This window comes from Temnothorax nylanderi, unplaced genomic scaffold (genome assembly GCF_030848795.1).
Source record: "Temnothorax nylanderi isolate EJ_2023f unplaced genomic scaffold, tnyl_v1.0 TNYL_tig0088_pilon, whole genome shotgun sequence".
NCBI classification, from domain to species: Eukaryota; Metazoa; Arthropoda; class Insecta; order Hymenoptera; family Formicidae; genus Temnothorax; species Temnothorax nylanderi.
Genome location: NW_027249150.1, coordinates 175303 through 192454, shown reverse-complemented (window position 1 = coordinate 192454; position 17152 = coordinate 175303). Strand labels below are relative to the sequence as shown.

General features: G+C 42.1%; 1 protein-coding gene across 3 annotated transcripts in view; it reads left to right on the top strand.

The window, feature by feature from the left end:
• LOC139774849 (cell adhesion molecule Dscam2) overlaps positions 1-17152 on the top strand; it is a 166484-nt gene that overhangs the window by 69345 nt on the left and 79987 nt on the right. For all 3 annotated transcript variants that reach the window (XM_071710345.1, XM_071710343.1, XM_071710344.1), the window contains exons 3-4: positions 13080-13400; positions 16935-17096. In XM_071710345.1, coding sequence (XP_071566446.1) covers positions 13080-13400; positions 16935-17096 — 483 coding nt within the window. The remainder of the gene's footprint in view (positions 1-13079; positions 13401-16934; positions 17097-17152) is intronic.

Here is a 17152-nt window from a genome sequence, read left to right as displayed (position 1 = left end):
CGGACAGAGGTATGGCGAAACCATCGAGGCGACGCGACGTCAACTAATTTCATCGTCGACGTCGCCTCCTTTTTGTTTGCGTTTTTACAGCGAACCTCGATCGTATAGTATCCGAACGAATACGCGGTGCATGCATGCAGCGTCTATATAGTGCAATCGGAACCATCTGTTCCATGTGAGTCGCGTAAGACGGTCCTAGACGTTATGATGCTTCCATAGCACACTAACATCCACGGCTTATTCGAGGTTTATCATCAATGAGGAACTCACGACTGATCGATTGTCTCAGGCAGAATTGAGTGTAGAATAAACGATCTGACCACGCGACGTGAAATAATTCTTACAATTTTTTGCAAATGAAAATTATTAGACATCAAATAATTGTTATAAGGTTTTCAAAATATTTTTATTTTTATTTAATTTCCCAGATTGCAAAATATTAAACAATTTGGATAAAATTAGGTGCTTTGTATAGTGTCAGTGAATAACCATATTGTAAAAGTTACATTTACATTAAAAGTTGTTTGACATTAGTATTTTATTTCGAAAGATATCTCAAGAGTATTTTAGTATCGCGAAAGCGACATTAAATTATGACAAATGTAATTTGGCAGCTTTTTTTTCGAAGAATGCTATCTCATATTGAAAGTGTCGTCCATTAAGCGTTTTCCAATGCATATGTTTTCCATGTCGGACTTTTTATTATTCAATTACAATAAAATATATGTCATAACATTTTTCTTAGAGCAACAGAATATATAAATGTCATTCTATGCAATATTATGTTTATTCTGTAAAACAGTAAAAAATGACAATATCAACGAGATTAATTACTATGCAGAAATACAAAAAATCTATAACGATAGGATGGATCCGTCTCACTTGTCAGTTAAAGTCAGACATTTATTTCAAACACAATGTTTGGATACCGATATTTATTTCGCGTATATCGGAGAATATCGGAATTTGTTATACCCAGTAACGGATAAAATAGAGCGTGTACCGCGGGTGGTTGCATATCTCTTGTAATTGTTTTAGCATGTCTGCGTCCTAAATTTCAGAGAAGTATCGGAATTTTAATACAGTCGGGGCGATGTTAATAAACGCGCGGGGCAATCTTCCGCGTGGATTCTTCATGAGGCAACATCTGCTGCGGGTTCACCCGAATTTGTTGAAATTATTTAACGAAATACGATTTGCGTTGCGGCGTTTCTATTCGAAGCGCTGGGAACAAAATTAAATTAGGACGAAAATTTTATAGAAGACCTGACACACACACACACGCACGCACGCGCGCGCACACACACACAAAGAGATTCAAAAAATTTGAAATAACTTTCTAACTGCGATGTCAACGGGTTAAACAATTGTCGCAGAACATGAAATTTCCACATGGTGAAGAAACAAAACACCTTTCAAGTGAAATGGATTGATTCCGTTATAAATCAAATCCGTGCAATCCTATTCTTTGTTCTTAACGAGCGTAACTTTCTACGTATCGCGTATTACCTACACGTATGTGTATCAGCGAAATCTTCAAGCTCGAGGGAATAACTGGATTCTACGCGGAGTGACCGATCTTTTTTCACAACGATACAGCTCGCCCGGCTCGTTCGGTTGTTCGTTCGGGGGTACGGAAAATCGGCCAACCGCGTCGCCGCGCCGGCCGGTATCGAAAAATCGCGGACGCACACGTTTTTTCGCTCTGCGCGCGGCGTCGCCGTATTGTTTTTATGAAGTGATGCAGGCTGCTGCTGGATTTGACGAGATTGGAACGAAAACCGTCACGCCGAAGTCGATGGCTCCGTAGTGGATTGATCCGCCTCACGGCTCTATTCGACAGTTTACTGCTGCGTGTCCGTGTATTTGCATGTATCGGGCCGGCCGTGTATGTATGCGTATGCATCAATCGGTGGACCAATCGGGCCTCCCGATGCAACGGGGTCGCGGCGATATTATGCGCCATAACCGAGGGGTGAAATTAACCGTGATCCAGATCAAACGCTCCTAAACTCTAAGCGCGCGCCAAAATCCTAATCGGTGACATCGCCGAGCTGCAATGCACAGCCCCAAACTGCAAATTCATATACATCTACACAGAGCGGCGGCCATGTAACGTGCACGTACTCGAGCACAAAGAGCGACACATAGTATATACGCCCAATAATCTGAAAAGTTCCGCAGAAGCGCAATCCAAGAGCGTAATATTGGGAAAGTTGTGCGATTAAGGCTCTCAATCTTGAGAAAAATTAAGTGATCCAATTGTTTTTGTATGTGGACACGAACATCGAAATACCAGGTGTAATAACGTAAATCTTCGCCGAGGAACGTGATAAATCGATCGAGAAAACCATGATCATAGATACACCTTTACGTGAAGCTTCAAGTGTAGCTTTATGAAATATTGAAATTCTCTTTAACCATTCGATATGTGAAAATATAATAAAGCACATATTTCTTTACGGATTCGAGAAGTGTGTTCCGAAGGAATATTAGGCGCGGATATAGGTGCGGAGGAAAAATAAGCTAGTTTCTCTTGCGGAGAAACTTTCATTTAATTGAGGAGAATTACACGAAAGGGAATAGCGTAATCAGATTTATCAGCATTTACATTGCGGGAAACGATATCGCGAGAGATTCATATTCCTTTACATAATATTGAATTATTCACCATGTGGAAAGTTCTACACCAACAGAACGAACGCGGAATATTCCCTTGAGTTGAATATCCAAGATAATCGCTCACCCCATAATGTATATTGTACGATGTTTTTGCGGGCAGCGCTTTGATTATTATTGCCGTTAGTTAAACTTTAGTTTAATTCTAGCTATGATCGACGATCCGTGTTTAGTTGAATTTTGATCGGTGATTGCCCAGCGATGCAAGTTTATAGAAAGATCAGCGGAGTTGAACAGCGTAACTATATATAGATCACATTATCGATATCCGAGGCAATATTCAGTAATATTAAGGTGAAAAAAAGATCTTAGCTGACTGAAATTAATATCTTGACGTATAGAGATACTCGTATCGATGCATATTGCGCTGCGTATTTTTCTCTGCATAAAAGAAAGGAGTATAATAATTTACTTCTATTGCGATTAGATTTGATAAACCGAGATCAAAGCGATAACGAAGCAAACAGCGTTTGGATGGTCCTAACTTCAATGTTTCCACTCTCAGAATTGCGAATCGCAGATCTTCAATACAAATCTTTACATTTACAGCTACAAAAATTACATGTTCTATATGTATATGAATATGTAAATATATATATATATATATTCTCTATATTGTATATATACATAAAATATCTATGGTACTTGGTATTTTTTCTTTTTTCAATGCAATATTTTAAGTCATCAAATTGTATTCTTTCGAAAAGCCATTTTTCTGGATTACATTTCTGGATTACATATATTTCATGTCGTACATGAATGCGATATATCAGACTCTTGATTTTGATGTTGAAAGAAAGGCCATTTATTCAAAGAGATTATACCACTATTATTTTTATTTACGTTGTAATACGTTTTGTATATTTTATACGACAAATCAGAGCTTTCTCATTTAAATTTTACTGTATACATATGTACACGTTCTCTTTAAAATATTTCTCTTAATTAATGTTTTTTATTTAATCGTGATGTGAAAAATTACTATGATAATATAAATAGCACATGTTATTTGAACGTATGTAACGTTTTATAAGCGTTTGTAAGACATTTCGTAAACGTTTCTGAACGATACGTGCTACCCGGGATACATTACGAAAGTTCGACACGAAAACATGCGCGAAACCGAAGCCGCGGCTCGCTCAATTTACTTTACAGTTCCTTAAGTCAACATTCCGTAGCTGTAGCTTAAATTTAAGCCGCGCCCCGGCGACTATAGCGTCTTAATTACAATTTAACGCCCCTTAATTTACCAGCAGCGAGATTTGCCGTGCCGCACAGTTTCTCCGACCGAATGCTTCTGCAAACAGTTCATTGCAGATCTAGAAATAATATCGCGATGCTATGTATAACGCTAGATAAGAAATTCTGATTACTCAGACCTTCCGTGACTTAATTCACGAGGCTAAAGTTGCATTTAATCACGTTCCTAAGATTTTATCTCAGCGCTTGTCTCCTTTAGACACTAAATATGTAGTGTATTTTAAGGAGAAAAACATAAAATCGTAAACTTTATTTATCTCTATTTTAAGAAAAGAATATTAAGTATATTTCCGTAGAAGTATTATTATAATAATAATATTATTGATATGACTATTATGTATGCGTGTCTATTATTCACCGATAATGAAAAATTCGGTTTGAACTAAATGCTTGAAAATATTTAAAATTAATTAACACAGATTAGTAAAATATTTTTTTACTTTCTTGTGAACAAAAAATCTTGAACAAATTCTACAAGAAAAACACTTTGAAATATCTTTTTAAAAAACCACGCAAATGAAATTAACCCACGAAAGATACATTTTTGAAGAAAAATTGATTTCAAAGTAATTCATGAATTCCTTTAAAATTGTATCCCATCCAAAATATCTTTCGTAAGAACCTTTCGAATAAAATTAACGTATCGGAAAACTACTTCTTAAATCACGGGATTGCCGCGCAATTCCTCGACTCTGCGAAACGTTTGCATTTGGGAAACCGTCGCTCGTCGTCATTCCAGAACGACGCTTGTCAGGAACGATCCGTCTTAGCCGATATATCAGATCGAAAGGCGCCCGACGACAACGACGACGACGGCTACGACGACGACGACGACGTTGACGCGCGCGATAAGGACTGGATAAGAAAGGGCGACCGGGTGAGAGAAGATGGATAGATAGATAGCCGGGGCGCACGTCTGACGACGACGGTCCCTTAATTCGTCACTGACGGTTCCGTCGGTATACCGGTGATAATGCCCCGGAGGCCGATGCACCTCCGCTGCAACGGCGCGCATCTGTAATTAATCAGAGACGCGACGTCGAGAATGCAGGCAGCAGCCACCCCTCGGCGACCACCCTCCCTGCCGCGGTGGTGGCTTGCAACGTTTACACAGTCAACGCGGTCCTATGCAACCGGATGCATATCCACACCTGCACCTGCGGTGTAGACGTTGTGTCGCGCGACAGGGAAACCGGATACGTATGTATGTACCGGCGTAACGCTGATACCCCGGAAAAGAGAGAGCTCCGAGCATAATTGCACATCGGCACATATATGCAGCGTGGTACATCCTGCCCGCGTGACAATGTCTCGTTTTCGCATGAACAATGCACGCGTCCATGTACCGTGATCTTCGCATTTGCAAGAAGACCACGAAGGGATGCTGCAATAGTTAGTTTGATGAAAAATTATTGATGACGATGGACTTCGATGATAAGCGTATTATAAATGGAACGGGATCAATGTCGCAGAGATTTCGTGTAAATCGGTTTTTTTTTTTGCAAAATTTCTTGGGAATCCACAAAAAACCGGGATATTGTGGAATGAATAAAAATTATTAATATAAATATAAATATAAATTTGTGTAATTATATTTGTATTTATAAACATAATTTATATACATACATTTATAAATATTAATTAATAAGAATTTCAATTCACAATTTCACTGACAGAACCTAGGATTTTGCAAAATCACTAGTAAGATTGTGTAATTTTTATTCATTCCACAATCCCGGTTTTTGGATTTTCTAAGAATTTTGCAAAAAAAAAAAACGAATTACACGAAATCCCTGCGACATTAATTTCGTAATAATCTGCGTGACACTGGGAAAGAAAGACGTAATTGAATGTTTTATATGCTGAGTATTTTATTCATAACATCCATTAAGAAGATTTATGCAGATCTCTTTATCGTACATTTTTTGTTAAGCTCATAATTATCTATAGTCTGCAAACTACCATGGCTATTAGAGCCATAAGCGCAGGCGGCCGGAGATGTAAGATGCATCAGAGGACGGTGCACGTGACTACGGCGTGTAAATGATGCTGCAGCGTAATTACAATGTATATGGGGAAGAAACTTTCTCGCACCCGGAACTGAAACTTTCACGGTGAGCTCATAATGTACAGAGCCTGCAGAAAATTACCACCCGTCTTCTTCTTTGCTCAAATTATGTGATAAATCGAGTCTAATCGCAATCTTAAAACTGAACTTTTCACTATCGTCGAGCAATAGATGCACGTACACACACACACACACACACACACACACACACACACGGTTATATTGTTCCTATTATAATCAATGATATTTCTACCAAAACAGTCTAATCTCTAGTTTGTTATGACAAAGAAAGATGAAGTTTACAGTCAAAACATCTGTGAGAATGCTTAACACATTTTTGAATTTTAAGATCGAACCGTTACGCTCAAATTCAATTGTCACTAGTTAATGTTCCGCGGCGGGATGGTGAACATTAATTAACGGCGAACTCTATGATTAATTAATTCCTGTTTATCCTGTGCATTTACTTGTACGTGAGGGTATGTACGACGGAATTGAATATATAGGTACCGGCTATCTCGCATGTACGCTGGGGAGATGAAAAGGGAACGAAATGAAAGTGCACGTGCGTCTAAATACAGAGGAAAACATACGCATCCGAATGCAGCATCCGAAGGCGCGTCGATGTATATTCATTTGCGCGATGCACGACAATTCTCGAAGCGCTCTCGGGCGCAGTTGTAATTATATCGCAAAGTAAATTGCACGCAATTCGCGTTAAACGTTACATTACGACGGTGCAATCGGGGTGAATCAGACGTCGCAACTTTTAGCTCTGATTACCTTCGAAACTTTCACAATAATTTCGTCTCAATCTTAATAATCCAGTTGAACGACTCGAAATGAAGGAGTTAATAAAATGCATCGTACAAGTAATTGTATTAGTCATTGATTGACTGACTCGAGATTAATTTGCGGCATTGCATTGGTCCTATATCGAATTAACAATTCTGGCATTAACATGATGAAACCCATGTCTATCTTAGGTCGAACATGGCGCGCCCCGAGGCTGAAGTAGCCGAAGGCGAGGTCGACATACAGTACATAGTCGAATGAAAATGGAGTGGATAATGCGTACCATCGCATGCCGACAGTGTAACATCGCGGTATAATGCACCGCGCTGCGAGGGTCATTAGGTCAGATACGTAAACGCGGGATGGTTCTCGGCCTCGTCCGGGCTAATGACTGGGCCGAAGATGAAAAGCGCGAGAGCGAGGAGAATGACCTTTCTAATAAATTATTGTTATTTGCGATTTCGCGAATCGGACGAATTGGGATCAACGTTGATTACGATCACGGGTGATTAATTCGCGCTGACGTCAACGATTAACATTTATTCGCGTTTTAAATCAATATGTTTCCGTAATTAAATGGCATTATTTGTGCATTGATTTGTTTGCGACGTGACATGCATACGCTTTACGCGAAACGTTAAAAATATTTGTTCATTATTATTAATTTCCCATTAGTGTAAAATTGCGCCCCGGACCGTGTTAGAAATGGAATCGCGGAGGGGAGGGGGAGGGGGGCACAAATGGCGCGGGGATTCGATTATTGTTGTGTTCGTTTATTTTCTCGCTGCACGATTCTCGCGCAAATGTAAATGCGAGATTGCCCGACGTCACGTGAGAGCATCGAACGCGAACGGGGTAGTGGTGGAGCGAGGTGGGAGGGCTGAACTGAGGGGGCGAGCTGGAGCGTGCGAAATTGCGTATATGTAAATGCGGTGCACATAACAATGGTGCATTATTGTATGCCGATGCGGTAGGTTACGTTGCGCTTGGCAGACGTGGCAACGTCCAATGCGCATCTAATGCGCGGACAGTGACGAAAATATTTCATTTCCAAACTGCATTGTTCACTCGCTCCGGCCTAGCTGACCTTCCAAAATAACGTGATCGCGAAAATAACTTCGTGTATACATAAACTCTCGAGAAATTTTAACCCTTTGCGGTCCAAAATATTCTCGCAAATGAGCGAAGATCAAGGATTTTATCCCCAATTTTATCTAATCGGCTGATCTAACGCAAATCAACGAATTTTTATTACTTGGAGGAATTCATAGAGGTTTTATTTACTATATTGTCATATGCTTGTTGATTACAATCGCGTACACATTTGAATGTTTTAAGAATTATGCAATAGGCTATCACAACGTTTTATGTTGAGTTCAACGCAATATTACCAAAGAACTATTATAAGAAAACGCATCACACTTATATTTAGAAAAAATAAGATAATTTGCGGATTTGTCATAAGATATCGATTGCAAAATACACGTACGCAGAAAGAGAAATGCAATCGAACGATTACAGGGGGCCGCAGATGCCGCGGTTTAATCTGCCGGCTTAATTGGATTTTTATTCGCGTCGGAGAACGCGCCTCGTGCCGATCGCAATTTTCACCGTGCGGAGACGGAATTCATTATGATCGAGCGAATCGCGTCTCTCCTTCGTCGCAGACGTCGCGAGACACACGCAAATGTGCTGCGCAATATACACCGTACACGCTGGATGTATTCGAGAATACGTGCCTCTCTCAGGCGCGCGACATCGAGAGATTCAAGATGGTCAATGCAAGCGCGGAATGGCGCGCGCTCGAATTACAGCATACGAACGTTTCCGGTGACTCGCGGAAAGGGAATAGAGACACGGTTAAACTTGGCAAATATTGCCCTGTCGCGGGTTACCGTCGCCGCTTACAAAAATGTCGCCGAGGACAATGGAAGGGAAATGTTTGTACTCCGGATATTTAGTTGCGCAAACGTTACGTCAGTCAGATTATATCATATTTCCGTGCTCGCGGCGAAGTTCTTTGATGTTTGCCAGCAGAAGGAAGTTATGCGCTTTCTCGGAGTGTTCTTCCGAGCTGTTTCACATGACATGCGCACGTATGTCAGGTGATACAAGATGGTACAAGATGGTACCTTCCTGAATAAGAAAAAGAAATGTTAACACTTTTCTTAATAATTTCGTACTTTCTTTACATTTTTTTGAACGTAATTTGAAGCACGCTTACTGCATTGATTATTAATTAATTATAGTAACATAGTAAAATAAAATTATAATAAATTAAAATTAATATCAAGCCACGTGAAGCTATTAATAACAATTTCTATTTAAAAATTCATAATTATACGTTTTCAAAATTGCACGGCTATTTTTCATTCGTAATTAATTGCAATGTCATCGAGTGAAGTGGCAAGACGCGTAATAAAGTTCTTCTGCTTCTGCATGCAATGCAACTTATACAGGAGCTTATACACCGTACAAATAATTCCTCGAAACTGCGACCGCGTGCAACGTCCAGGTGTGAATACGCGTTTTTAGCAAAGTCGAGTTAGCGTGGCGCACGACTAACGATTCCCACTAGCAAATTCCCCGCTAACGAAGCGAAAGTTCGTTAATATCGACCGCAGACCACCGAGTTTTCCGCGACTATCGTTCGCTACGCGTAGTAGGAAGTCACTCGCGCCGGAGAGACGGGCGTCATCCGGTATCGTTGCAGGGGTGCAGGGAAGACAAGGGTGGCACCCGAGAAGAGAGAGAGGGAGAGAGAAAGAGACGGGGGTTGCGAGATGGCGCGTGTATAAACGCGACATAGAGACGATGTGCCGATGCATAGCTATAAGGGGTGACGCAGGTGCATCGGGGCCGTAGAACGCAGGAAGCGCCGTGCATAAACGTCGTTCGGTCCTGCCTGTATGAGTGCGTGTACACGTGTACGCGTATACGTGAAGTATACTGTATCAGGATGCTGCGCGCCATGTATCGCGACGTTCTCGCCCAACGTTCTCTCTGGGCAAAACGACGCGTCCAGGTTATCAAACTACCGTTCATGCATAATGCACCGATCTCTGCAGGTACCTCTTGCACTCTCTTTCTTTCTCTCTCTCTCTCTCTCTCTCTCTCTCTCTCTCTCTCTCTCTCTCTCTCTCTCTCTCTCTCTCTCTCTCTCTCTCTCTCTCGCGCGCGGCCTCTATCTCGTTTGATCCCCCTTCTCCCACCCCTCGAGCACAGTCTTCGTCGATCGCCAGAAAACAAGGTTCCGGAGTTCCGGGGGATAAAGCTGCGAAAGTGCTGGCATCAGCTGCGGCGGAGATCCTCTATCAGATTTCCTCTGTCGAGAGCGAGCGGGCAATGGGGGTGAAGAGGGGAGGAATTGGAAAATGCAGCGATCGTGCGAGACGAAGTAGGATACGCCCGGTTGTCAAACACGTGTACGCGTGCACGCGCATTTTACCGTTCCTTTTGCTGGGAGGAACGGCAGATCGAGCAACAATTTAATCGAATTCTCTTCTGCGCGTATATTTATGATAAATGATTAAAATCAATACGATTCTCGGGATAATAAAACGTTATCTTTTGTTAAGATTTAGATTCAAAGCCAAATTAAGCTGAACGACTTTGTATCACTTTTTATAATACCTTTTAGTTATTATTTAAGGTTCCTGGGTAGGTACTCGTCGCGGCCATGTTGGAATGTGAGAAAGAAGCGAGAAATGACACGTTGAAAATTCTTGCGTAGTATTTCCAAATAAAAAGATATTTGCTTAAAATAACACTACAGATCACTTCAGCACACTTCGAAAATACTCCGAGTTGAGGTTAAGTCTACCCCTTTCCCTTGACAGTTAATAAACAGCCGTAAAACGAATGTGATACGATGCAGGCTTGTGCGCAGGCGCATGACTAGATTTCGTATTACATTTATTTTACGGGTGTTTATTAACTGTCAAGGGAAAGGGGTAGACTTAATTTCAACTCGGAGTATTTTCGAAGTGTGCTGAAGTGATCTGTATAGTGTTATTTTAAGCAAATATCTTTTTATTTGAAAATACTACGCAAGAATTCTCAACGTGTCAATTCTCAACATTTCTCGCTTCTGACGTCACATCTCATGAGATATTATAAACGTAACTTTTATTCTTGACAGCATTTACGGTCCGTCAGCATACATTTAAGAGAATAAGAATAATTGGTTCCATTGGTATTACTTTGCAAATGTTAAAATAAAATTTTTATCTTAATTTAGTAACGCCACAATATGAGCTTCCCACAGTTACGTTCTTCAGTACCACGGATTTCTCTCATTTAATTCATAAAAATTAAAATAACGTCTAATTTGGTTCACATGCGCGTTCAGATTTGTTGATACTGCGGATCGTGTCGCGGCGGGTTAATAACCTCGTTACATTATTTTCCAACCGGATACGCTCTCGTTCGACAGCGACAGGGCAGGAAACCGAAGCTTGGAAGTGAAAGAGCGAAAGAGGACACGCGGTGGGTGTGCGCGCCGTCGAGCGCGATATACGTTTTATTGCCGATGAAAAGACGGCTTGCTCGAATCCGTAGCCGTAACTGGAGCGATCAATCCGTTAGATCCCTCTTCCACGGCATTTTTATTCTCGATACCCGAGAGAGGAATCTTTCCGTCCGGGATTCGAAGAACCCGCCACTCCTGTGCCTTTTAACATAATATGAAAATCGGATAATTTTGTCCTTTTCCTCTTTTTATCGCACCGATATCGCCTCTCGAAAGAATCGATGCCCTTTTATAATTGAGCCGCAATCTCATTTCCTACTTGTCGATACGTCGAACAATTCTGAAATTCTGAAAATAGATTTTTCCGAAAGGTTATTTTTAATACTTTTATTTAAATTTTTAATATTGTCCATTTATGTTTTTATAATAATTTGAAATAGACTTCTATTAGAAAAGAATAATGTTCGCGTCTAAAAATAGAAATTAAATAACTTTCTCAGACAACCATTTGTGGATTTTTCATGCGGTAATATTTCTTGTATCGAGGACGAAGAGGGGAAGGAGGAGGTACATAGATTGTCCTATCAAATGTGCGTGATTCGATATTCGATGCAGACGGAGAACGACCGAATCGACATTATTGCTGTGTCTCGGATGGATGGTTTCCTCGAGCGGTACGCTTTTTAAAATCGTGTAGCATCGTCTCGGTGCATTTTCCACCGTAATGCCCGCGTATGCTACGCATCGCATTTTCTGTGTCGCGTATCGCATGCCCCTTTTGCGTATTCTACTATCTAAACTCCTTACTCTGAATACGTCCTGAATGTCGTACCTCGACTTCGTGGCGGAACATTTCTCGTCTTCTTAGCCAGGGTAAAAATTGGCAGAGATTTATGGGAAATTGTTTCTCCCCGGCTACGCGCCGCGATGCGCTTTGCCACTGTTCTGAAAACTATGCGAGATTATTCCCGCAGAGGGAAAGATTTAGATGCGCATTCCTCCGCGAAAGTAAATTATGCAATTGGAAGTAGTAGACGGCAAACTTGAAAAGTTCAAAGCAGTAAATGTACCCTAGTCTTTAAGTGCCAGATTGAAGTTTCGAAGAAGTAAAGTCCGCACGAATTTAACCCTCCGTCTGTATGTTTTTTTTTACAGGTACGACGCTATTTTTCCCTACCTTAAAGTATTTTAAAAAATTTGAAAAAATTCACGAGACCTAACCTGTCTGCATTGTAGTTGACGATTTTATAGTCATTTTGTCAGGCATCGTTTATTTAATATTTTCTAGCAAGCTTGCAAGTTTTACGGTTACGAGCAGATATTATTGTGGCTCAGACGCCATAGACTCACGTATACAGACGGAGGGTTAAAAATAAGTGCTTTCATTTATATTAGATTGTTGTGAAATGTTTTCGCTTTTTCACTTTTGTTAAAGTCTATTTGTATTAAATAAAGCCAGAAAACTAAAGTTCTTTGAAAAGGAATTGAACATTTTCTCTCTAGACGGGGGAAGAAAGAATACACCGAAGCAATTTTGCTTCAATTCTACTGAAATTCTATTTTCAACTTTATCCGACAAGCATGACAAACATTTCGCGCCAATTTAATATTTCACTAAATTTACAAAAATCATCTGCCTCTTTGTAACTCAAAAGTTTTCAGTGTCTCGATGGAAACCATTCAAAATTTAGCATAAAATTAAAATTAAAGTTGACTGCGTCGACATTCTATTCATACTTTATTTACGTTTCGTTTTGCACAAAAGACCTGCTTTTCTCTGACACGTTTCGCTTTTTCCCGTTGCAGGACGAGGAGTGGTGCTGGACAGCCAAGGGCCGGTGCTGGTCTCGGAGCCGCGCTCGAGCGTGGAGTTCTCGAACGACACCGGGGCGATGATCCACTGCTCGGCCCACGGCAGTCCCTCGCCGAGGATCGACTGGCTGATGGGCGACGGCTCGCCGGTCCTGCCGATACCGAACATCCGTGAGATGCTGGTGAATGGCTCCATGTACTTCCTGCCGTTCGGCGCGGAGAGCTACCGGCACGACGTGCACTCGGCCGTCTATCGTTGCCAGGCGTCGAATAGCGTCGGCAAGGTGCTCGGCCGTGAAATCACGGTGAAGGCCGGTAAGAGAGAAAGCGCCTCCTTTATTTCTCGCCGACTCCCTCGATCCCGTCTCGCCGTAACACCCTCGGTCTCTCGATCTCTTCCGCCCGATTGATCCTTCACCGTCCCTTAAAGCCCGCTCGCCGTACGTACGGTACGTAGCGGCGAGCGGAAAAAAGACGAGACAGACTATCGCGCGCGACGATGCCGTGACATGCAACTTTACGAGCTTCACGTGCGACCTTGAGTTTCTCAAGTCAAAAATCGCTAACTCCGATCATCGTGTATCTACAAACTGGCTTTGATAACATTAGGTACATGGCCAAATTTGGCTCGTTTTTCAATAGGTAGTTCAGGTTTTAATACGCTACTAATTTTTACTCGATTTTAATTGTTTCTCGATTGTGAATTTATAATAAATAACAATGAAACTTATATCTAGATACGACAGAATGAATATTGGAACAATTACGCGATTGTTTTCGCATCGCCGCTTCAGATAGGCGTGAAAGCACGGCTTGTGTCAAATAACGTGGTGAAAATAGCGATATATCCTCCATAGAGACTCTCGGACGTGTTAAAATTACACGCGGGTTCCCTGAAAAGTTGCGACGAAGACATAACTTCTCGGAAGCACCGAAGTTTCACGCGCCATAAACATGCCGCAATTTGAAAATCCTAGATTCTTTTCAGTGGTAAATCTCGCGAGAGTTGTTCGCGTTTCAAGACGTTTGCGCCAATGTCCGGATATTTTTTTTCTGCGACGCATCCGCATCTGCCGCACCGGACGCTAAACTGGCCACTCTGCCGGAATCTCAAATCGTCCGCAAAATTCTATTCCTAATAATAATAATAATGTCTAATGCATTAAATTAACAATTCATATATGCCGCGAGTCCAGACTGCTCATATTCGCATCCATATTGATGCGATGTAGATTGTAGCCTTAGGAAATATCGAACTTCGGTCGAAACTATCGTTGAAATATCACGTACCGTTTAAATTCTCTCAACGTCGACCGAAATTTCCGCAATTTTCAAGCACAACAACGAGCGCTTACTTCTCGGATGTATTTAACGTCAATACCCGTGGTACCCGGAGTGGAGTGGTAATTCGTTGCGAAGTTGAAGGGCTGGACGATCAATTTTGCGCGTTTCGAATGCCTCACGAGAGGTACAGGCCGGCGGAAAAATCAACAGTCTTGGGCATTATCAGATCGTGCGCCATCTCTCCCTGAGGTTCCCGCCTCCTCCGTCGAGCTAAATGTAATCGACCGTTCTCCGCGGAATGACGTTTTAAATCCACGACTTCGGACGCCCGGAGGGCGGTAAGAATGATCGTGCGCTCGGGCAGAGCCAAGCCAACTACATTTATCGCGAGCGGGGGTCCTCCTCTTTTCCACTCGCTTTTCCCCCATCTGCCCCGTCGCCGCCGCCGTGGTAAATGGATGACACTAAACCCACGCTCTCGCTTATAGCTAACAACCTGCGCCAAGATCAAGACTCGCGAACTTGCCGCCAAAGTACGTAAGATGCATTTATGCACGTGTACCAGATTGCTCCGAAAATGACGTGAGAAATAGCAGCTGCAGCTCAGGGAGGAAGTGCAAAAATGCACTAATACATTAAAACAGTCAACAGTTATTATAATTTTATGGTGTTAATTAACGAGATGAGAAACACGAGCTTTTTCTCTTTCTTCATAAACGCGCATAAAAATCCGTAATTTCCCGCCGTTAATTGCACTTAATGGGACGCACATTTGTAATTTTTATAACTGCGTGTATAATATTTCACCAGCCACGATGCGGTTTTTGATAGTTTCACAGCGTAATTCTTCTTAATTAGCCGCGCGAAATTTATCACCGAGCGTAAGTAGAAACAGACCGCCGTATATTTCGGTCGGACACGAAACGAGAACTCCCTCTGGCTGGAGAAAATCCGCGCTGAGATATCGCCGAACGAATTTCGCGGATGAAAGATCAGTAATTTTACGAGGAATGTATCGACCGATCGACACGTTTTCTCGGCCGCTCAATATACGACCGGGCGTGACAAACGATCGCGCGATTTCTTCTCTTTCCTTCGCTGTTAAGAGTCACACCAAGCGAATGTCCCGCCAAGAATCGCTTATCGCATTTAGCGGGTTGCGAATCGGAAATTTTCCATCTGTCGGGAGAAAATTCCGCCGGGACGAGAAAATTGAAGGGGGTGGATTATCCGTTGAAAGGATGGGCGGCACGGAAGTCACGAAGATATCGCAAAAGTTTTCAAGGCAGAGCGCTAATTACCGAAACTGCCTGTCTCTGAAAAGCCGGTATTCGCGCGCGGGAACAATGAGGTCGGCAGGAAAACGAAGTGCCGGGCTGCAACGGTAATAACGCGCTTTTCAGCGTTAATGTGTCTCGCTGGTCTTTTTTAAGAATGTTGTTTTAATGATGGAATACTGGAAACTTGCTTGGTAATAAATAGAATAAAGATGAATGATAGTGTGGACGGTGTGGACTCACTTTACACGTCTCTAGCAAAAATTACATCTGTCTATTATCGGGTAAAAAACTTTCATAAATAACGATATCAGTGATGAAAGAATCTTGAATGATTAAATATTTTCGTTATCTGAACACTCTTACAGTCGAATTTGGACTATTAATTGCGTCTGTTTAAGAATAATTTATTTTTACTATTTAAAAAATGCAAGTACATTATTTAAGTATATGGTCTCGGATTTAGACGATCCAGTATTATTTATATATAGTAAAAGCTTCTTGTTTACTTAATTTGTCTTTAAATTTGCAATATGTCGGCAATTCTGGAAATTTTGCCGAGGAAAAAATCGATTCTAGCTTTGTCGAAGGAATACGCTTGTCGCGCGAAACAGGGGCGGTATTATTAATCATGTGGACAGCGGGAACGGTCGTCTTCCGATCCCGGAAGCTCGCCGGAAGAGGAATATTCATCACTCGAATCCGACATTGCTTATAGAACAGCTCCGATATATCGTCGCGCAACATATACCACTCCTACCATCGCTCCTTAAACCGTCATATCCGAGCCTCTGCTTCCTCATCTTCGTCTTCGCCTCTACGGGGGAGATTAACGTGCATCGCGATCGTGCGACGCGATGAGATCCGTCACGATGAAGAGCAAATTTCGTCGTGGAATCCTGCAGACCGAGAATCTGCCCGGTATCGCCCAAAATTGTCAGGATTGAAACGATGAATCCCGAATGAAATGAAACGTCGCAATGTTGGTGCGCGTCGAAGGGAGGAGGCTCTCTTTCTCCGGGACCGTTCTTTTCCATTTTTCCGGCGGTATTATTCTCGCGAATACGACATCCTGTTTCACGACGATATAACCTTTTCCCTCCCGTTCCTTTTCATCCCCTTCCTCTCTCTCTCTCTCTCTCTCTCTTTCTCCTCTATATTTTTTCATTGTCCCGGGAGTCTTTGTCGCTGAGAACGATATGGGCGATCCGCGTCCCTCGCTCTCCTTTCCCTTCTCCACCCGGCATTTATTTCCACGCTCAAGCGGCTGTAACTTTTCTTCTTTCAGTGGTACGCCAGAAGTACGAGGTACAAGTGCGGGACGCCTACGTCCTGGCGGGTAACACAGGGGTGCTCAGGTGCGAGATACCGGCCTTCGTCAAGGAATACGTCGCGGTCACATCCTGGCTGAAGGATTCGGCCTTCAACATTTACCCGTCCGCGGAAAGCGGTAAGTGTAATTACAAGCTGGTCGCCTGACTTACACGAGAGCGAAATATCACGCGT